At 38.6% G+C, this 24,200-nt stretch overlaps 1 protein-coding gene across 3 annotated transcripts in view; it reads right to left on the reverse strand.

Annotated features, from left to right (window-relative positions):
- The window catches only part of PDE7A (phosphodiesterase 7A), a 48,360-nt gene that overhangs the window by 16,536 nt on the left and 7,624 nt on the right, over nt 1-24,200 (reverse strand). Inside the window, exons 2-3 of one of the 3 annotated variants that reach the window (XM_082233898.1) lie at nt 19,183-19,243; nt 7,260-7,343 (exon numbers count right to left, since the gene is read on the reverse strand). In XM_082233898.1, coding sequence (XP_082090024.1) covers nt 7,260-7,343; nt 19,183-19,243 — 145 coding nt within the window. Of the gene's footprint in view, nt 1-2,100; nt 2,123-7,259; nt 7,344-19,182; nt 19,244-24,200 lie in introns of those variants that run through there. The other 2 variants (XM_082233899.1, XM_082233900.1) reach the window with 2 other exon arrangements.

Below are 24,200 nucleotides of genomic sequence, written 5' to 3' on the forward strand. Positions count from 1 at the left end.
AACTGTTAATGTGGATTTACAAAACCCAATCCCCTGTTAAAATCAGTTTCAAGATTAAATTAGCAAATCACTATTGTGGTATATCTGGTGTATTATAGTTTGATGTATTATAGTGAATAAATTCTTTAGATCTGCATCAGACATAACACTACCAAAAAGTAAAATACACTGGGAAGGTTTGGTTCTGAAATGAATCTTAGGATTATGCACAGGTTAAATCTGAAACAGTTAAGCATCACTAAACATTAACAGTAAACTGAGATGGAGAGTGATGGGAGTAAGGAACTAACACATAAAGAGGTGGGTAGGAAAGGGAGTTAACAATCCCATACCTGCTCCCAGTCTCTAGGTGCTGTTTCATTTGCACCAAGCAGAAAGCACTTATTTCCAAAGTGTACTTTTCATTTTACTGTTTGTTCCTGCTATGGTCTCTTACAAGCACTACAGCCACTCCCCAACAAAGAGCATCCCTAATATTCATGGAGTTATCAGACAATTTAGTCAGGAAAACAACTGTTCTGCTTCATCTTTTACTAGTACACTCTGTCCCCCTCTCTGCCATGAGAGTCAGTGCAAGTCACCTCCTTCCTGGGCCTCTCAAGACTGTATGAGAAACTCCAGCCCATCCTACAGGAGGTCACATTGTGGCTTACCCAAACACCAGAATCTTCTCTTCTAGGATCTGGATTCCCACAGAACAAGGGGTGTCCCACATTACCTGAATAGCATGGGAAGAGGCCACCCTCCAAAAAGCTAGCATGAAAAGGGAACTAAGGTATTTCCCTGCTTTCTCTGAACTAAAATCTTATACTGTAGTTACAGGTAGGTAGCCGTGTTGGTCTGCTGTAGTCGAAACAAAATAAAAAAAAAATCCTTCCAGTAGGACCTTAGAGACCAACTAAGTTTGTTATTGGTATGAGCTTTCGTGTGCATGCACACTTCTTCAGATACCTTTCGTGCATGCACACAAAGCTCATACCAGTAACAAACTTAGTTGGTCTCTAAGGTGCTACTGGAAGGAATTTTTTAATTTTGTTTCGACTACGGCAGACCAACACAGCTACCTACCTGTAACTACAGTATAAGGAATTATCTTATACTGTACAATTCTCCAATATGAAACAAATACAGACTTCAGAATAAAAGCAGAATTTCTTAAATTCACTAACTCAAGGGTGTACAGAAGGCAGAATGAGGATATCTCAGGGTGATTTGCAGTAGATCATCTTTTTTGTTTACTCCCAATTGTTTAACAATTTCAACAAAACAACTTTCCCATCTAAATCATGATGCTGAAATAAAGCTAAAAGAAAGCCTTTTGTGTGGAAGGACCATGAGCTCAGTTCAGTTTTGTAGTGGAATGAATTCCTAGGCTTTGAATGGACTCAGAGGCACAATGTTATTTAATTCAACTATATATCTTTTGTACTTGACTTGGGGTTTTAGTAAAAAAGAAACCAAAGAAGAGCCAACACAGCTGAAGTTTCTCCACCTCTGCAATGGTCTGCACTACAGATTTACTTACTAGAAGGCTCGCCTGGCAGCTTCATCTTTAGGGGCAGAAGAAAACGTTTCTCTATATCCAAGCATTTAGTTCATTAACATTCTATGGCCTTTTAAATGTGTTTGTGGGAAGGGTTTGTTTACATTTTTGTTCTTGCTTTTATTATGTATTTTGTGTTCTCATTTTGTGGTTTTATGTTGTAAACTGCCCTGTGGGTTTTATTGTGTTTTCAGTTTGTGAAGTAGTAATAACTGTTCTAGTTTGTTAAATTTAAGGTTCTTTCGTCTGCTTCCTTCAGTGGAATAAAAACTTTAATTATGTGGTGAACATCAAATCCTCTAAGACAGCTACACTTCATAGTGTGAAAAGCAAATTCTGAAATCCATTTTGTTTTTATCCTTCCTAAAATAAAAGAAGAATTTACAGTATAACCCTACCCACCCCACCAAGTTTACACATGAAACATTAATTTTAGCTAATCAAAAATAGTACACAGCAGTTTGGAAACCTTACACATGCTCCTAGTAACATACTAAAAAGTGAATTTCAGCATTCTTCATTGCTAGTATGGCACATTGTTCTCACAAGAACACAACCTTTCATCTTCCTCTCTTTTTACAAGGCAATGTCTTGACATTTCCACAGGATTTTAAATCTTTCACCTCTACTTAAAGATCCCATGATCCTGATCAGAGATAAAAACCAGTCAGTCTGTTTTTTTATCGGAACCTAAGGTTTGAAAAGTTCTCTTCCATTCATTCTAGAACAAGTTTTTAAAAGACCTACACGAATGAAATAATGAGTCTGCATCTGTCCATAATAACACTAAAGCAGCACTGATTATTTGGGGGTGTAGCCAAGTGAAAAAGTATTACATGAGAAGCATGCAAACTGGAGAAAACAGGGAAAGAACACATTACTGTTTTAAAAATAAACACCATCAGCACAAATGAAATAAGTCACTCAAATAGGAGGAAGAGGAGGAAAGTGGAGAAATATGGGAAAGCATATAAAAAGGTAAATACAGTAAGCCCACAACTTATGCAGGGCATATGTTCTGTAGATCGCACCTAAAGTCAAAGTTGCACATAACCAAAACACATTGCGTTTAATGGAGGGCGGGACTGCCAAAGTCTTTTTTCCTGGACAACTGCCCTCTTCCCAACCCCCTTTTTATTTTTTTCCATTGCCAAGCAAGCTGAATGTGTACAAGTTAAATGTGCATAAGTTGTGAGCATACTGTATATCTCAAGATAACCATTTTTGAATTTTAATATACAATAGGTTGAGCTTTAAAATTATAAATTCCACACACTCATATCTCTATGCTCCAACTCAACTAATGTTTCAATGATCAAAAGCACCCTTTACAAACTTAAGTCTGTTTACACACTATATTATACACCAACATGCTGCTGCTGTTGTTTACACCAATTCATAAGATGTAAAATTGAGCTCAGGGTCTGAATTCAAAACCTGATTGGGAGAAAAATGAAGCTTTGTGCTCCTTCCATTCACATTCATGAGGAATTTTAAAAAATAGTTTCAACTTTTTCTGTTTTGATAGAAATGAATGAAATTTGCAGACCTATTATCCATCTTGAGCGGATAGCACCAGCTGAATTTCTAAGAGGTTCATGGATTTTCTATGCTGGGCACCTTTAAAATGTGATACTGCCCCCCCCCCAAAAAAATGGAATAGTATTTTTATTTAGAGGGATAACTGAAAGAAATAAGCAGGCATCATTGCCAGTTCTGAGGGAATGAATTCACTGCACTGGATAGCTGCAGTAGTTTTCCTGCAACGAAACCTTAACAATTTGAGGTTGGGTAAAACAGATTCACTTAATTTCCCCCCATTGCTTTGTGAGGAGCTGCATTAAAATATAACATACATGGAAAGAGGTATCCCAGTGTAAGAACCCAGCCTAATTATCAACAAATAGGTCTATGGGGTTTTGTACTAGTTGCCTTTAAAGTTGATTTCTAGGAGGGGAGATCTGCTTTCTCCCCTATGTCATACATTATAGAGGTGCCCAAGGAAAGTAATTGCAAAATTTCAAAAAGAAGAGAGCAGAGGCTAGGAAGTTCTGATTAATGAAAAATGCAGCTACATGCTTGTGTTCTGCTCAACTGGCACCCAAAGTTATAGGGTGGTATCAAACTATGTAGATCTGCTAGTGCAAGGACTTTGGCCTGCACAAAGGAACATCCCCTTCCTCTCCTCTCCCTGCATGCCCCCTTAAATGCGTGCATTTCCTCCAATCCTTCTGAGCCGATTTTTGGAGGACCAGGGGAGAGGGTAGAAGATGAAAGGGAAGGGAAGTTATGTCACACATGGAAATCCTTGCACTAGATGTATCAGTTGGATTCTGCCCATAGAAAGTGCAATGTTAATTTGACAGGAGTGAATGTGTGGACACAGAGAAATGGATGCTGATTGTGTTCCAAGCAAGCAACCCCAAAACAACAATTACAGAACAGGAGATAGAAGAACAAAGTGATAAATTACTTTAACATTCCTTCCCCAAAGCATTGTGATTGAAGCACCCTGGTAAAATCATTCTCTTTGATCAGAATCAAGACCCATCAGCTACAAAGGAGTTCTTCCTCCCTCCCACCCAAGTACGCACGCCTTTCCTTTAATGGCAAGCTTCAGGAGAAATGTTTCCATCTTTGCAGACACACTGTCTGCAGCAACCACATCTCTGAAGCACTTTGGAACGCCTTGCTTTGGTCTAGGACACTTCAGAGATATCCTGCTTGATTTAGACAAGCCCTAAGTATGTCTTAAGCAGCCCCATTATTAACTTGTCCAAATGTTTTGAACACTCCTAGCACAAATACCATAATCTGGGATTGGCATTTAAAAGAAGGAGCATACATCAATGATAAAGCACATGCTTGGCACATAAAAAGTCAGAGTTTTAATTCTCAACACCTCCATGTGGGCCTCTCTGAAATCCTGGAGAGCTGCTTCCAAATACAACAATACTGACCTAAACGGGCCAACAGTATGATTCAACATAAGGCAGCCTCCTAAGATTTACCGTAGCTAACAAAACCTGCACCCTAATAATAATGCACTGGAGTAGAGATAAACAACAGCAACTGCTAAGCACTCTTCCTTTGCATGCTTTGGCTGCTCACTTCAATTCACCTGTCTTGCTTTGTGTAGGGGAGTGAGCAGTGTGGGAATGTAAGAGGAGAACCCTGAGAAACCCTCTACTGCTGTTTACACTGAGGAAGAAATTAGAAAGCCCTCTGCTTGTGTCTCAATTTTTAGAGATAAATTCTCCATCTGTTCAGTTCAAAATTAAAAATTAGCAGACGAACAGAGAACAAGAATATTACCTCTATGGAACAAAACACATTTTTAATTGAATATGCAGTTCATTGTAAGATTCAAACTTTGCTCAACACTTGTTACAGAAGGAAACTGGTATTTCATATGTCAATTCTGTTTGGAAAAGGTAAGCCTTTTTTAAAAAAAAAAGATGAGGGCATGGGACTTTTAAAAAGTACTTTATTGGAATTTAAGAGACTTCTGTGACTATAAACACAAGTTGAATGCTACAAACTTCAAGTTCTGGAAAACAGTGTCTGGTCCTGTCGCCACAACTGTGACAAAAGTCCAACTGTGACAAAAGACAAAAGCATGAGGTTCCTAAAGATACAGGAAACCAGAGCAAGAAGATTCCAGACCATCAGCTGTCCAATATTTTCTTGAAGATCTTCAGCAAGGCAAAACCCACTATGTCTCTAGTTAATTGGTTCCATTGTCAATAAGTTTATCCTACTATTCAACCAAAATCTTAACTCCTGTATATTAAGCCCATTACATCTACTCCTGCCCACTGAAGCAGCACCGAGTATTTGCCCTTTACTATGCAACAGCCCTTCAGACAAGTGTTATCATGTCAACTCACAAACTGATTCAATATTGCTCTTCCACTTTATTTATTTAAAATACTGATAGCCCACCATGCACCACATGATCTCCAGAAAGGGGTAGAGAACGACAAACACGTATAAAATCAGTGTTCATTTACAATAAATAAAATTAACTAAACCATCAAACAACGTACATCAGCTGAAAGTTACAGTTATGAAAGTTATGTGTGAGAGATCAGGTGGATGTTTTGGCAAATTTATATAAGCCTTTAAGAGTATCCCGTGGAAGAAAAACATCTCAGGCATAATGCTGCTTCTTTATACAATGTCCAGCTGAAGCCAAGCCAAGTCTTCTCAGAAACATCAACATTAGGAAGCAACTTTCAGACCAAACTAAACATTTTAAAATATTTATGGAATATGGATGCATCTTCATTTTGAAGATAAGAAAATTAATCAAATAATTTCTCAAATAAGAAATATATATGTGCAAAGTTAGTGTTTGGTGTAGGATTGCCCAAGAGGGAAACTATGGGGATAACTGCATCTGAAAAAATTGCTTTAAATGTCTTACCAAGGCCTATCAAGTACCGTTCTATTGTTGTGCTACTACTTATGGATAGTGAATGATTTCTCTTTCTGAAGAAACTTGTCAATGTTATTCTCAAACCTTCATGCCAAAGGACAAATATCTCCACTTCCATCTAAAGATAATGGTTGCTTAAACAAAGATAATTCATTCTTTGTCATAATATCTTTCAGTTCTTAACTTTAGGGAGAAGGGAGAGAGAAGAATATCACAAAGAGGAGGTTATTTTACAATTTAAACTACTTTCTCTTCTTTTATTCAATACATTTATATACAGTTTAATTATGTGCATTTCTAAGTGGTGTACATAAAACAATCAACAAAAAATGGGAAAATAAAATAAAAATTTAACACCTGACATTGTAGGTGAAGACTCCATGCACTGCAGTTAGGTTCAGCTCTGTTTTTTGAGTATTTATTGAAACAGGCTTCATGCTGCAGAAAAAATAGCTAAGCTAAACTTCAGGAAACCTGAATTACTGGGAGCAAGATTCTGCTAGAAACCAAAAGCTGTACTGCTGAGAAGTTTTACCATTGGAATTTTCAATTAAACAAGAAAGCTCTACCAAATGAATTACAACAGCATAGGCAATGGATTGAATACAGACTTGCCCCTCCATAGAGGGCTCATTCTATTCACAAAAGCAAGTCTGATCCAAGAGAGGTGAAGGGGAGACAATTAACAATTTCACCTTCCCCCATGTCATCTCCCATGTTGTTTTGAAGGATTCCCCCTTACCAGAGCAGATTTTCAGAGGAAATTTTCAGGGGAGGCAGCAGGGGGAATTAGAAAAAGTCAATATCTTCCAACAGTGTTCAGTTAGCTGAGTAATTGCATCTCTGGAATCCAACCTACTTTTAATATTCAGCATGCATAGCTACATAAGAATTTTCTTCTATCAGTCATACAGAGAGAAGTTATTGGTGCACAGGTATTGTTGGTGTATTGGTGACATACTGTACTTGGGAATAAGAATATGATTTAGACCAGCTTCATATCAAGCTGACTGAATAGCATCCTGGAGAATATGGACCTTTTATTCATTAATTTAAAAGAAACAGTTTCTTTTCACCTCTGTAGCACATGGATTTATTTATACACACACACACACACACACAGTGTAAATTCTTAATTTCTCCAAACAGATTTGCAGGGAAATGAAAAAAATTATGTAAATTTCCATTTTAAATCAGCCATCAATTATTTGAAGCCCCACAGCCAAACACAAATGGAACCCTTTATTACTGTTCTGCTATTATTTAAATACTTACAGTGAAAAATACGGAAATCAATGTATGGATGAGAACCTCTTCTCTCTGTTTCAAATCCTGCCCGACTTCTTACTCGTACATCTCCTAGAAATAGGGTCAAAAGTGAAATACACCGTGTCGAAGAGCTACAGAGAAAATTGCAACCAAGCACAGTTGCAAGGTGTAGACGTTTCTGTATGTAGTGTAACAGTCATACAGTGAACCTACTAAATGCCCTGATCAATGCCTTTTATTTTAAAGATGATAGTTCAAAACAAAGTCTTTAAAATCTTTCAAACATGCAATTGCATGCTCTCTATAAATTTTTCCTACCTCATCAAATCTAGCTATAAGTACATAGATGAAGTTGCATCTGCTATGTTTTATCACCATAATGAGGTGAAAATAACTAAACGAGAACACAGAATTTTATTTTGCTTCTTGCTACAACTGAACAGCTCACGGTATTATCCAGTTTGGAAATAGCAGCAAACCATGTTATGTGAACTAGCCTTTGACCAACACACTCACTCCTACCCCAACTTCCTCATTTGTTTTAAATTTTAATTTGGCTTGCACAAATCATCGTTTGATCAGTTCAGCCATAATGGCAAATTATTATTTGCTTTGACAAGGGAAGTTGGGGAGGGTCTATGTGAGCTTAGCGCTGTCAACATAAAAAAGCCTCAAATTACAATCTTTTAGTCAAATGTGCCCCAATAAAACTATATTAAGCATGACACCATTTGCAAGCTAAAGTATGCCTTCATTGAGAACTTTATTTTCAGTATAAAAAAAAACCTGCTGATAAATTATCAGGGTCAACAATACCCCACAACTCAAAGCACATAAAGCTACAAGAACAGTTTGTAGGATCTAACTAACCCCACAGTTTTTTAAACATAAAACATATTGCGCTATTAACATACATATTATAACAGTTACACAAGTATAACTGTGCAATAATCATGAGTTGTGAATTACCTGCAACAACAAATCTTACAGACCTTGCAACCATAGCACACATTACTCAAGCAGCACATTTCACAACTGCATGAGTAGAACAGACAAAATGGTTACATGAAGCACATTGTTGCTGCAATTTTCTGTTGTTGCATTAACAACAGAGGCAATAGCTTCCTCTTTTATGCTGTCCTGGTGGAAGGCCCTACCAATTCTGAAGCTTCCTCTCTTGACATCTCAGACAATATGACTATGTTTCTGTATTCATCTCAGAGTACAGTATAACCAACTCCAAACTCACTCCATTGTGGCTGTTAGCTTCTAAACAGTACTGGCATTTAAACAGATAATGTCTACTTGAACTTGTGGCAGGATTGCTCAGCTGTCAATTACCTGACATTATATATCAGCTGATTCAAAATTCAACTAGTCAGAGCAGAAAAAAGCTTATCTTTGATCTTAGTGCTAAGATTTAGGGAAAGAGAAATGCTGCTTACGCTTTGACCCTGGCAGACCAATTAGGCCTATGAGCCAAAACTTCACTACAGCGTTAAAAAAAAAAGGAAGAATCATCTTCTTTCTCTGACATGTAAATTACCAGTATCAAATCTCCTTAAGAACCAAAAATGCTAGTTGGCATTGATATTCCAGAATTTATCAGTAAAGAATCTTGAGGGAATTTCTTGTCAGTCTCCCTCCCTGCAACGGGCCACAGTTTTCCTTAGTTTATCCAGTGGCTAGTGGCACATTAATGACAAAGTCAGCAGCTGTTACATTCCATTCTCCGCAAATGTGTTCATTTCTTAGCCACTGGCTGGTGTATGTTTTTAGCTGCTAGAGCTGACTGGTTATAAAAATACCTGAAGAAACCTTCAACAACATATTTTGGAAATTTATTCCTATAGGAGTATAGGGTTCACCTAAAGTCCCTTGATTATAATTATGAAAATATTGTTTTCAAATAACCGATTTTCTCTTTTCTTACAAAATATGAAAAAAGCAAATTCTGGGCTAAGCATCTGTAGTTATGTTTGTCTGCATCCATTACAGAAATCTGCTTGCACAGCAGGTCTTCTGGTTTCTCTTATCCCCATATTCCAGCACCCCACAAGCCCTCAAAATCTGCTCCAACAGGTTTCCTAAATCACTGGGGCAGATGAGAGGGACTATAGGGGAAGGACAAGTAGTAGTCTCATGGTGTGAGAAGGCATAACACTGGATCCCATCCATGAAAAGAATTTAATAAACTGAGCAGCATTTTGCAGGGACACTTCAATCCCTAGGATTTTAAGTGCATGTATTTTTAAGTTCTGTCAGTCACCACAATACAGTGGTACCTCTGGTTACGAACTTAATTCGTTCCAGAGGTCCATTCTTTATCCGAAGCCATTCTTAACCTGAGGTACCACTTTAGCTAATGGGGCCTCCTGCTGCCGCTGCGCTGCCATGCAATTTCTGTTCTCATCCTGGGGCAAAGTTCTTAACCCGAGGTACTATTTTTGGGTTAGCGGAAGTGTTTGTAACGTGAGGTGTTTGTAACCCGAGGTACCCAAGGTACTATTTTTGGGTTAACCCGAAGTGTTTGTAACGTGAGGTGTTTGTAACCCGAGGTACCACTGTAGTGGTAAAACTGACCCCACATGCTTTTATAATAATAATTAAAAAATCTGTATTTCACTTGATTCAAGGTATGGGGGCACTGAAACACCACATGGAAATCAAAATGTCATAATGGCCAAGGAGTATCTGGAACTGGAGTTGTGAGTCATTTACATAAACATTTTATGAACTTTTAGCACTGTGCATTTGACCCCGTCTATTGATTGAGGTTTAAGGCTTGCTCATGTTATGCCAAACTCTATCTATGCATTAAATGGCACTGGTAAAATCTAAACAAATTATTTACTTATTTATGAAATTGATATCCCACCCTTCCTCCCAAAGGAGACCAGGGCAGCAAATGTGTGATGAAACGAGTGATATTTAAAACAATTCCAATACAGCTGAAGACTGGGAAAGATCTCAATTTAAAATGCTTCTTTAAGAAAGGAAAGACAAAAAAAGGAAAAAAAAAACAGCAGCTGTCAAAGAGGAGAGATTTTAAATGGTAGGTGCCACAACATTAAAGGTCCAATTGTTACGCTGTGTAGAACAGATATCCTGATGAGATGGTACCTGTTGGAGGCCCTCACCTGCAGAGTGCAGTGACTGATTAGGCATATATAGGATAATATTATTTTGCCAGGTATTCTGGACCTAAGCTGTACAGTGGTACCTTGGGATGCGAACGGGATCCATTCCGGAGCCCCGTTCGTATCCTGTATAGAATGTAAGACGTGACAGCACATCTGTGCGGGTCGCATTTCGCCGCTTCCGCACATGCGCGTGACGTCATTTTGACTGTCTGTGCATGCACAAGCAGCGAAACCCGGAAGTAACGCACTCCGTTACTTCCGGGTCGCCACAGAGCACAACCCAAAAATACTTATCCTGAAGCATATTTACCCCAAGGTATGACTGTATAGGGCTTTATGCACCAAAACTAAAACCTTGAATGTAGCCCTGCAGCTACTTGGTAGCCAATGCAATTCTTTCAACAGTGGGGTGTGCTTGGCTACATCCTGTCCCAGTAACCATACAGTATTTTGCACCAGCTGCAGCTAGCGGTCTTAAAAGGCAGCACCCCTCGTCACTGAGGTCACCTGGACCTCTGGCAATGAAGATGGATCCAGGAGCACCCCCAGACTACTAGGCTGCTCTTTCAGGGGACCTATGACCTCATCTACAACAGGCAATAATTGACCAATTATCTGGACTTGGGAGCCACTCACAGTGCCTTTGTCTCACCAGGATTCAGAGTTAGTTTATTGGCCCTCATCCATCCCACCACTGAACCCAGACACCAGTCCAGGGCTTGCCTGGCATCTCCTGGTTCAGATGCTACAGAGAAGTAAAGCTGGATATCATCAGCATACCTCAATCCTCATTTCCTACTGACCACTCCCAATGGCTTCATATGGATGTTAAACAGCATTGGGGACAGGATTATACCCTGCAGCAGCCCACATCACAACTACCAGGGAGCCAAAAGACCATCACCACTGTAACGCAATGCCTCCAATACCAATCCCACTGTTGGCTCAGAAGGATGCTATGATCAATGGTTTCAAAAGCAACTGAGAGACCTAGGAAGAATAACAGGGTCACATTCCCCTGTCCTTTCCCCAATAAACATTATTTATCAGGATGACCAAGAAAATTTTACCTTTGTACAATTGGCTAGGTTCTACACAATTAAGAGCTCACTATTAAGCTCATTATTAAGAGTCCAAGAACACATTCAAGTTAAGCAAAAACACTCAAAGAGAGAGTGAAAAAAAGCTGGTGAGGGGTGTGGCATGGGAAGAGTGCCAAGGACCCAATAGAGAGGTTTGGAAGTCTGCATTTGGCCCCCATGCATGCGTTTCCCCACCTCTGTTCTATTGGTACAAAATTTAATGTTGGTAAATATAGCATATTTCAATCATAAGCACTGATTCAATTTTGTGTGTTTTACTGTAGCCACAATAAATACTCATCTGTCAGATTTATTACCATTTACTGCAACATTAAAGAGCACACCATTATGCTCAGCAAGGAAATTGGCAAATATACAGTGAGAAATCAAACTTTGGCTACTGAATGTGTTTAAGCTGAGTTTTATTAAACTCTCCTAGAAATAGAATTAAAGCTACATTTCAGATTACAATACAGACAAGATACAATCTGTATTGAGAACAAAAAAAAAATTGTAACGTTGATAATAAACTATTACTATAAATGGCTGCAACACTGAATTGTGGATTCCACATTACATTTGCATCTGATGGCTTGTGCATGTACATGGGCTTTCAGGAGCCACCAACTACTTCAGCCCACTGTGCTACCCCCTTGCCTTCCCCTACAATTCACATTCAGTGCTGCAGCTGGAAGTGAAAATTGTTCCTTGTTAAAAGCATAGACTATTTTGGATCCATCTTTTGCCAACTCAATAAAATGTTTTTGTTACTTATATTCTTATCTTAAAAGTTTTGCTCTGCTTTACACAGAAGACACGTTCAAAGACAAAAAACAACCTCAAATGTAGCATTTTATACAACACTGCATCAAATTTAAGCACCCTGAGTTTTGCAAGCACCAGTTATAAAAACATATCCCCAGGAGAATGTTGTCACAATTTCACAGTAATAGATATACAGCAAAGTAACAAGACTAACTCTAACCTCTGTCACCAGCCAGCAGACCATGGACTGTATGTCCTGTCTTCCAGGGTGGCGCCAGCCCTGCCCACCCTTAAGGCAAGGTGAGACAACTGCCTCGGGTGGCAGGATCCACAAGGGGCAGCAGATCTGGCCGCCAACAAATACATTGCCTGCTGCTGCTGTTGCTGCAACACACTCCTTGGGAGGCCAGATCTGCTGCGTTCTTGGCAGGCTCCCCACCCCATGCCCCCTATACAGTGGACTCTTGGCAAATAGGTGGTGATTCTGGTCTCTTCTCACACTTGGGAGGAAATGACAGGCACTGCCCTCTGGGGTCTCCTGGGATCCGTACCTGCCCAGTGTGATTCAGAGAAGGAGCCCTGTCCTCCACAACAGACTTTGATTCCAGTTTCAACTGTCAAGTAATGTTGATTTGATTCCCTGCCTTGCTCCCAATATACATCTTTATTCCCTGCTTGTTCTTGGTGTAGATCTTCATTCACACAAAATGTCTTGGGCAGCCCTATTCCAAGGAGATCATCATGACAAGTGAGAGTAACCAACTTGGTGCCTTCTACTAACTAGTGAAATAACAGCTGTTCCAATGCTCCCCCCTTCCTTTTTCCTTTTGTCTTGCACCTCTTGAGATTGTGAGCTAGTAGACAGGAGTCTTATACTTTTATTATCTTAACATACAAACATAAAATTAATAATTTTAACCATGGCATCTAAGCCTGTTACCAAAATTTTGGAAATTCAAATGTGAGTGGAACCAGGAAATGCACTGATCAAGCATTTTAGTATCAGATATAAGGAAAGAATGCCAGAGTGTTTGTGCACTAACTGTTCACCACAGTGTTGCATCTAAGTTGACCCCAAACAGATAATGAATTCAATTACAAATAAGATGTTCCTACAAAAACTTACTTGGGATTTTTAAAAGGTCTGAATTTCAGAGTCATTGTTTTAAATATTTTGCTTTTTCCACTGATTATTTGCTTATTCCACTGCTTGGTTTCAAAAGTCAGAATGTTCTTTTTCTCCCTATGTTTGAGCTCTTCAAACAGCAGTGCTTCACGAAGGATATGCTTTCTCAAGTTCAAGGACCACTTCCATTTATGTACTTAGCTATAGCAGATCAGTGTACTACTACTGCCTAGTAAAGACTCATTGTCCCAGGACAAATCACTCACTCTGCTAGCATCGCCCTCAGCAATTGGTAATTAGAGCAAATTACGTGGTGCATGTTTAAGTAGTATCACTTAATCAGGTTGTCCCACTCATTAGCAGTAAAATATACTACACCACCTATGTTTATTGTCTAGACATAGCCAGGTCATCTAATTTTCCTTTTATTGTTTTAAAACAACCTACATGCACCTCAGTTTTTGGGAGGTTTTCATTCCAGTGCACTTTCTATATGACAAATACCTCCTTCTAATAAGATATTCTGGGCAGGTCCTGCTGAGAGTTCCCCTCACTGAAGTTAAGGATATCTATGAGTAGAAAGTGGGGGCCTTTAAAAGTCACTGTCCAAAAATACGAAGTATACCAGAAAAAAAACTGTTATGCCCATCTCTCCTGGCTTAATAAAAAGTTTTGCATATATTTGCATATATTTCTGAATTGGCAACAGTAGTGCTGCTGTTGGCATCTGTTTCTTTCTGCTACTCTTTAAGTTTAGAAGTGTTATCCTTCTTTTTTAATTGTTAGCTCTCTAAAGTTTGAGAGTTAGTGTACTTGAGGACTGGAAGGGAATTTGCCTCCTGTAAAAGACAGTAGCAGATCCCACCCCTCAAGTGAAGAAGTATTGGCCTATGACAGACTAATCCAGCTGCTTCAACAGTCAGTTCCAGGACAGATGATTGAGCTGCATAGTAGCACTTGTTGGAACACCAGCGAGCTAGGAGGATTTGCATAAACCTTTGCCCTGCTCTAGTAACTATTCTACCATTACCTATTTAAATAGTGAGAATTCCAGGTTCCCAATAGTAGAGAACCCAGCTTCCATTCAGAATACTTTCAATTCCCATGACCGTTTAAAAAAAAAAAGTTTGAACTGCAGGGAAGACAAAGGGAATTTTAAAAAACTTAAATGGTAAATCCTGGAAAAAACCAACAAACAGCAAACTAGACCAACACAATTATTCCTCCAACTTGTTTACTTTTCCAGAGTGGAGGAGGGAAAATTCCCAAGATAGAGGACCTTAGAATGAGAGGACAGAATTAAATATCTATCCAGGATATAATTTTGCACAAGCTGTATCTAAATAGCTCAGATAATTGGGGGAGAGGGGAATGGATTATAGCCAACTAAATCATATTCAGATAAGATCCACTGAAACCTGCTGAGTTAAGTAACCTAAATCCATTTGATTCAATGAATAGACTGAGTATGATTAGGACTTGGTAACACCCTATATATCTAGCACAGAAGGAACAGAGAATTTTTTTTAAAAAAAAAAACAAGAAATAACTGAAATACCAAGCAGCAGCGAGAGAATGGGCACTTTCCTTGGTAACAGATGCAACCTCAAGGAAAGGATAACTCAGGATGTATATTACAGTATACAGTTTTCCTCAAGTGAATAAATTGGGAGAGAATGGGTACTACTTTTAAATAATTTTAATTACATTTTAAAAGGTTGTACACGATTCTGCAAAATACCATGCTATCAAACAGAAGAGAGGGTATTTAATAAGCTAACTAATGATCTCAGCAAAACTGTTAGTAGACCACTTAAAGTAGCATGTGCCCATTTGTTTACTTACACCAGGGATTATGTCCTGTGGAAAAATAATTAAACTGCAACTGAGTAGCTATCAACTGTTAGATATAACGTAAGGTATGTATTTCTTTTAATAGCATTCACAAATTACATTTATTCCACAACAGATTATTGACTAAATAAAATTTAGACGTAAGGGCTTACTTAAGACTTCTTCAGACAATACTCACTCCTCAACTTGCACATGTAGTGATAAATAAAATTTAATCATAATGGCTATACTATAGATCCAAAAAACAGAAGGACAGCAGCATCAAAAACTAAAAGAGAATGGAAGCAAACTGGACTCCAAAGAAGGATCTATACAGATTATCCAATGATGCAATAAATGTGTGAGAGGCTGAACACCAACAAATGCAGAATAAAATCAGTATTTAACAATGCCATTCTATGATGTGTTAGATATCTTTTTTAAAAAACGAGTCAGCATTCAAAGTGGATAGATTGAAGACCATTAACTTGCACTTATCTTTTATAATTGATCAATATAACAATATATTATCATAGAATTTTAGAGTTGGAAGGGACCCAGAGGGTCAGATAGTCCAACCCCCTCAATGCATGAATCTCAGCTACATCATACATGACCATCAAACCTCCAAGGAAGGAGAGTCCACCACCTCTCATGGGAGTTTCTTCTACTGTTGAATAGCACCCCATTTGTCCCTTTTTTCCAGGATGACAAGGAACTATTAGTGATCACTCTTTGGTTTCAGTCTATCAACCAGCTACAAATCCATCTAACAGTTACCTTGTCCAATCCACATTTTACCAGCTTCTCCACAAGAATATCATGAGGGGCTTTGTCAAATGCCTAACTGAAATCAAGATACACTATGTCCACAGTATTCCCCTGATCCACCAGCTTGTAATGCTATCAAAACAAGAAATGGCATGACTTGTTTTTGAGAAACCCATGCTGGATCTTGGTAATCACAACATCCTTTTCTAAGTGCTCACAGACCAACTGTTTCATTATCTGTTCTATGAACTTTCCTGGTATCAATGTCAAGCTCACCACTGGTTGGTACCTGGGTCTCCCCACCCCACCCCCCGCTACCCAAAGAGACAATGCACATGTTTTTGTAAACTAAGAAATTGTTAATAAAAATTATATTTAAAAAGATGGGGACAACATTTGCCTATCTCCAATCTGCAGGGACCTCACCTGTTGTCCAAGAATTCTCCAAGACTATAGACAGTTATGCAGTTATGCATTTATAGCAGTCATGACTTGCATAATGTTCTTTCCTCATTCTACCTGCTTTGAACGCCAATGTTTTTACGAGAGTTATCTAGGTATTTCATAGAATAGCATTTGCGTGTGTTAGTTTAGTCTGCGTTTTTTAAAATCTACAGTTGCCCCCAAGTTATTTATCAAAATTTCATTGGCATTTTGGACCAATAGATTCTCTATTATACACTGGTTTCAGATTAACTTCTCTGTTTCTCTGAACTAGAGACTGCATAGTCCAACTGATACAGGCTCTCCCAGTTAACACAGCAGTGGAAGAGTCAGGCAAGCCCTATGACCCATTTCTGATTTCACTGTTAGTATAACTTTGAGAAAGAATTCTGACTGAACAAATCCTTAGTTAAACTGGAGTATATAAACTATCTCTATTTATTTAGTTGCAATTTATTACCCACCCTTTATCATAAGCTCTAGGGCAGGGTACAAACAATTCCACAATACAGTTTAAAACTTTCTATGTTATCTCCTGACACATATAAATTAAATAGGCTGCTGTGCAAATATACCTCCACAGTCACTAAAGATAAGTAGAACAAGGAAAGTTGCTTTTGCCACACAATTAACAATCCCCTCATGGGCTATGTAGTCTGGATGGAAAGGAAAAGTTTTTAAAATGACTTTCAAACATCAGTACCATCACAAAATAGAACACCTAAGTCAATTATAATAGGAGTAGGCAACTGGTGACCTGCAAGCTCATTCCCTTGAAGCTATATGAGCCCAGCCCAGCCCCAAATGCCAAGGCCCCCTTTTATTAAGCACTAAAAACTTACTCCTATGGGGCTATTTAAACAGCCTCTTTGCCACTGTGAGCAGCAACAGAGGCTTTGGTAGAGCTCTTCTGCATATGAGTTTAAACCTCTATTTGACTATATCTAAACTCAGACACAAAAGAGAAGTTCTGGGAGAAAACTCTTAACAGGGACATCCAACCAAATCATACTCAGAAAAGATTTGCTTTCAGTGGATCTACTCTGACTTAAGGACCACCCTTCAGCTCACACAGAAGGAAGTTGGTGGGCTAAAGATCCCTTTGCATACATTGCAATACACAAGGGGGTTATCAGCAAGCTAAACCAATGTTGCTGCCCCTTCAAACTTTTGTGTAATTCATAGTGTAGCCCCAATAAAATATCTTTTAATGATATATAATTCTGTTAATAAAATAACTGGATTTGATGTTAGTCTCTGTCTAAGAAAATCCATAATTTTCCCTTGTATCATATAATATATAATGACTATGGAATGGTTTAATCCCCCCTTTATAATGTGATTTATCTCCATAAACTTTAACTTCAAAATTAAAAGATAGTAAATGACTATTAGTGCTAAAGATCTGATACTCATTGATATTACATGTACATATTTAATTAATAGTACATAAGGCTACTGAATTTTATCCAAATAGCTCAAAAGAACTCTGTGAAAGAGTATATAATAATCCAAGTAGAAGCTAACTGGTTTACACTGAATGGTAAGGAAAAGCTGACTCCACAAATGTAAACACCAGGAGATCCATGGAAGCATAGGCACCAACAATTACATTCCTTTTAAAAGGAGAATGAGCAGAAACACCAATGGCTGCAGTGCAGCTGAAAACTAGCTATGTCTGATGAAGGTATCCCATATGGAGTCCTGGAAAGAGCAGCTAATTTTCCAAGGCTGGACTGTAAAGCGCAAAGAGTGACAAAGATAAATGCATGGACACAAATGGACATATTATTCTACTTGTGAGAATGATTAAAATGAGAGATGCTCAGAAAGGCTACAATAATATACAAGTAACAAATGTGTAACTTACTGACGGCCATCAATTTCTACTACTGTTAGGAAATTTAACAGTTCAGCAATAGCAACTTCATGATCCAATGATCTCAAAGCTAAAATCCTATTAACAAGTCCCTGCCAAACATAAATAAGCCAACGACCTAAGCAAAAATTGTTGCTTTTTTGTTTTGTTTTTTTAAGAGGCACAGAACACTGATTACATATTATGCTGGAATTTTCTCCAACATTTGCTTATTATTTATAGCAAGCAATTTAAATGTTTTTAATTGAAACTCCTCACACTCATCCATTTCCCATCAGTCACCATTGTGCTATTTCAAGATTGCTATCACATAACAATATTCAGTTTACAGTTTAAGCTGAAACTTTCCTATACAAATATTTGCTTGGATGAGTCATTCAAGTTCAACTTTAAGAAAACAAATTCTTAATCTCATATGTGCCAAGTTTCTGCTAGTCTCTTTGTGCATTTGAAATAAGAAACACGGCTACAAGAACTAACCTTCAAAGCAAGCAAAGGTTGTTACTACTCAACTATATCAGCCTTAATACATAAAATGTGCAATATGAAATGTTGAAATATAAAATTTTCTCTAATATTTGCACCCACCCCAATGCCTTCATCGCTTCTCTGTTAAATCTGCATTGCTGGGGAGCCTGTGATCTCCTATTTTGTGATAACCTTTACCTTATGCTCAGTGCCTGAATGTGTGAAATTTGTGCTAAACAATATTGAAATACTCAGAGCCAAACAGCAAGCAACAGCAACACACGTTGTGAAAAGCTGAAGAGGGAGGAATAAAAACCAGAAAGGTTTTAAAATGCAGTAGTGTACACCATCTAATTAACAGCAGACAGCCACACGTATATACATACATCTGGGTGTTGAAACAAACAACCACACTTACCTAGCATGCGAATGTACAATGCAGTTTGATCAGAACTGTCATAGGATATTGCCCCACGTCTCTGGAAACAAAAAAACAGAAAATAATTATTTCTGAAATTAGGCTTTGGATGGTTTACCTCCATTAATCATGTTTAAAGGAGTGGGTCAGCAGACTGCACAATCCCACCTCCGCCCCCACACACCCCTTAACCATGGTTAGAGGCTTATTTGCTCCAATCTGCCTTTCTTTAAGTATGTTTTTAGACTGCTGGTTCTTGAGACTTAGTGCTTACTTATGCTTCTGCATTCTTATGTTTTTAGCCACTGATATGTTTCTAGAATGTAACCACATAGTTGTTATGCTCTAAAAGATGTGAGATAGTGATAGTGAGATATTTATATCTTATTCACTATTTGCTTTATCAGAGCAACTGATGAAGATGGAAGACCAAATATTTTGCTATAAGAATTTAAAAATGGTTATAGTCACTTTAATAAATATATGGTTTCAGTGATTAGCAGCACGCTACCAGGATCCCAAACAAATCTATCTGAAGTGCTGTTTGATGCTTTCATTACTATCTGTATAACTACAGTTGTACCTTGGTTCTCGAACGACTTGCAACTTGAACGTTTTGACAAACCCAGGAGTGTTCCAGTTTGCGAACATTATTTGGAACCTGAACATCTGATGTACCTTACACAGCTGCCTACTGAGTGCAGTAAGCTCCTGCAGACAATCAGAAGCTGCGCCTTGGTTTTCAAACATTTTCGGAAGTTGAACAGATTTCCAGAATGGATTCCGTTCAAGTACTAAGGTATGACTGTACTGGTATTAAAAGAAATTGAGGTTTAGCCTGCTTTGGACAGAGTCCACTCTCTTTGATCAAGTTTGATCATGTTTGCAGTATGGCAGTAGTTCCAGATTGGTAATCCGCGGACCCCAGGAGGTCTGTGGCACCATTCACCTGAAGAAAACTATCAAAATTTTCAAAAGTAGGGGGTCCATGGCTTGGCTTTTTAAAAATAAGGGGTCTGCAGTACTTAGCTAATTGGGAACCACTGTAGTACAGTGGTACCTTGGGTTACAAACTTAATTCGTTCTGGAGGTCCGTTCTTAACCTGAAGAATGCTTTCGCTAATGGGGCCTCCTGCTGCCATCGCGCCACTGCCACGCAATTTCTGTTCTCATCCTGGGGCAAAGTTCTCAACCCAAGGTACTACTTCCGGGTTAGCTGAATTTGTAACCTGAGGTGTCTGTAACCTGAGGTACCACTGTATAGGGTTACTTTTGACTGGCACTGTTTGCAGAGGTTCCAGTGGCAGTGCTAATTAGGAGTGCTTTTTACCAGAGCTAGTCAGTTATCCACGCTAGATACTTGAAGCATACTTCTCCCAACATACCTCCCATCTATAGGACACTAACATGGTTACCCATACACTTGTTAGTCAATTACAGTTAATGTCAGCACTGATGTAGCCATTAACCATGGCTACAGCAAGAGGGAGAGGTCAGTGTTCTATTGTGCAAGTTCACACAGTGCTGAAACCCAATCTTTACAACCTCTGTCCTTCTGAACTGCTTTGAACTATTTTGTATGGGAAAGTAGAATATAAGTAATAATAATCCCTTAACTATGGTTAATGGTTGGAGAAAATTAAAGTCTACATCACCCAAAGAGACCTTTAAACACTAGGAATGTAATCCTACTACAGTTATTCATGTAGTGAATGCAAGACATTAATTTGCATTTTACATGCATAGAATTAGCTGAATGACTATCATCATCCATTCTCACCTGTTCTCTTGGTAACCATTTTCTACATATAAAGAATAAGTATTCCTTTTAGTCATTTTTTTCCAGTGAGCTTATATAAAAAGAATGCTGGCATGACAGAACTAAAGCTTGTGTCTAGATTTTAATTAAAGGTTTACTTTAAAGCCTTTCTTTAAAAACCAGAGTGCTATGTACATTCACATCTCCTACTGCTAGCTATGGAAGAGTGACCTCCAAATGTGTATAGGAAGCTTTCTTCCTCCCAAGCCCACAATATTGAAGTCCATCCGGCATATACAGGATGGGCTCACGACTAACAGCGATGATTGTATAAGGAGATTGCTAATTACTAAAGCACTATTAACCTGCTCTATACGCAAAACGCTTATCACTGTAATATGCCACTAAACTGTGCCAATTTAAAGTGCTTGTGATTACCATTATAGCCCTTACCTAAAGCAGGTTACCTAAAGGACAAACTGGATTTGAATCTGCCTGTACCTGAACACCTGTGTCTAAATTCCCGTTGTGGTGCTGAAGTAGGCATATGTACCAGAGCTTTCCAGCAATAATGACACAAATATGGAATCAAACTCCATGTGATAGGAAAGTCCCATTCTTAACTAAGAACCAATCATAAATAAGCATCTTTAAAATATACTGTACAGTGGTACCTCGGGTTAAGAACTTAATTCGTTCTGGAGGTCCGTACTTAACCTGAAACTGTTCTTAACCTGAAGCACCACTTCAGCTAATGGGGCCTCCTGCTGCCGCTGCATCCCCGCTGCACAATTTCTGTTCTCATCCTGAAGCAAAGTTCTTAACCCGACGTAATATTTATGGGTTAGCGAAGTCTGTAACCTGAAGCATATGTAACCCAAGGTACCACTGTACTAGTAACCTGGCATTTCTCTAAGCCAACTGCTTTCTATCCTCTCTCTTTCCCTTGGCTCCTGCTTCCTTCTCCCCATTCCTTGGGACCATTGTACATGTCTGTGGCTACAGCTACATCTCTTTAACTGTTTTCCATATTTCCCCAAAGTCCATCTCTTTGACTATATTAGTAAGATGCTGGCCAAGTTCACCAAGATTTGTGTCCCAGCTTCCCAAAACTTAAACTGTGACATAGTTGTGTTTCTAGATCTGAAGAAGCCAACCTAGTGTCCTCTAGATGTTGTTGAAGTACAACTCCAACTATTCCCGACTATTGGCCTTGCTGGGTGAGACTGATGTGACATGGAATCCAACAACATCTACAGAGCACTAGGTTGGCTAGCCTGGACAGCAGCACTACTGTCTTTGCTCACCTCTGTATGTCTGCATTAAGACATGTGCCGCCGCTTCCATGCATGTGTGTGACGTCACTTTCAGCGTCTGCGCATGCGCAAGTGGCGAAACCCGGAAGTAACGTGCTCTGTTACTTCCGGGTTGTCACGGAGCACAACTCGAACGCGCTCAACCCGAAGCACATTCAACTCGATGTATGACTGTAATGCAAAGCATGACCAAGAGTCAGGAATAGCAACTAGACAATTAGGCAACTTTGAGACCCAGGTTATGTGAAAAGTAGAGTATAATATTAAGAGGCCCACAGATTACTCAATACTAGCTTAGAAAATACAGACATAAGTATTTGCAATACTGGGCATTTTTTTTGAACACCGGGATTTGATTACAAGCAACATATATCTAGTCTTTAATTTGTTTAAACTAAATTGCTTCAAACAGAGTGCTATCTGCACTAGTACAAAATGAAAGCACAAATGTTCCAGCTTCCACTGTTTTTATTAAACGGCCTCGGCCCGGTATATCTGAAGGAGTGTCTCCACCCCCATCATTCAGCTGAGACACTGAGGTCCAGCACCGAGGGCCTTCTGGCAGTTCCCTCACTGTGAGAAGTCAGATTAGAGGGAACCAGGCAAAGAGCCTTCTTGCTAGTCATGCCTGTCCTGTGGAACGCCCTCTCATCAGATGTCAAGGGATGTCAAGGAAATAAACAACTATCCAACTTTTAGAAGACATCTGAAGGAAGCCCTGTTTAGGAAAGTTTTTAATGTTTGAAGTTTTATTCTGTTTATTATTATTATTATTATTATTATTATTATTATTATTTTATTATACATATTTCAGCACAATATCCCACTACTTCCGAAAACAAGAAGAATCTTACTACTCAAATGGTACATCCATTCACAATGGGAAGAGTCACCAAATTTTCCTGTCTGCACCCCACCCACACAACAATATCCTGCAGATCGAAGAATTTCAAGAGCAGAGGTGGGGGGGGGGAGATTAGCAGCACAAACACACAAACACAAAATCTATATGATCCATGCTCAGCAGGATCTTTGGATCCAAGCTGTTATTTATGGTGTAATTTTTTATATTACTATTAAAAGAATTTAAGGTTAGATTAGAATATCATATTTTAATTCTATTCTAATGCCATATAATTTTAAAGGCTGCATGCTGTTTTTATACATTAACAAGAATTATCCACTTTTCCTTTTTTAAACGAATGTAAGAGATGCCTGTAAAAGCCAACTAAAAAAATCTGCTTTAAAAATTCATGTTTTGAATCATTTGGGAAAGGTGGCACAGATTCCAATCCTATCAAAGTACAGTACTGGTTCATTAATAAGTTATCTCTAATGAGACAAATAATGCTCTGTAATTGTTATAATATTTCCCAGAAGTCTAGTGTTCTAATGAATACACTATGTCACTACCTCAAAAAATTACATATCCTCTAAAATGATAATGGCTTTCACAGGCAATATCTACAAGAGGTACAACTGCCTACTGAGGTCTGCATCTACAGAACTTTGTGAGGGACTCACAAAGGAGATAATTGATACTGGATAATTAATGGCAAAGGAGGGGGTGTTGGTTCTATTAAGAATATCAGAGGATATTGATGGAAAGGTTACAAGCATGTGATTGGTTGGGATCAACAAGAGACATGTGATCTTCCTATTGATTGCTGCAAGTTTTACTCTTGCTGCAGGGTACGGGGGAGATAGAGAAAGTAACCTCTCTTTATGAGTGTATCAAACATAGAAAAAAGTTCCTCCATCTTTGCCTGGATGGAGGCAACTGTCAATGGAGAAATAACTTTCCCAATCCACATTTGCGTTCCCCCTGTTACAACACTTAACTCTGACCAACTGGAAAACGTTTCTTAAGAATCCTGCTAATCTAATCTCCTACCACTAAGATAAAAAAAATATCTGAATCAGTATCGCATCAGGAAGCAGGC

Source organism: Podarcis vaucheri (assembly GCF_965113315.1).
Source record: "Podarcis vaucheri genome assembly, chromosome: 8".
In the NCBI taxonomy this organism is placed as follows: Eukaryota; Metazoa; Chordata; class Lepidosauria; order Squamata; family Lacertidae; genus Podarcis; species Podarcis vaucheri.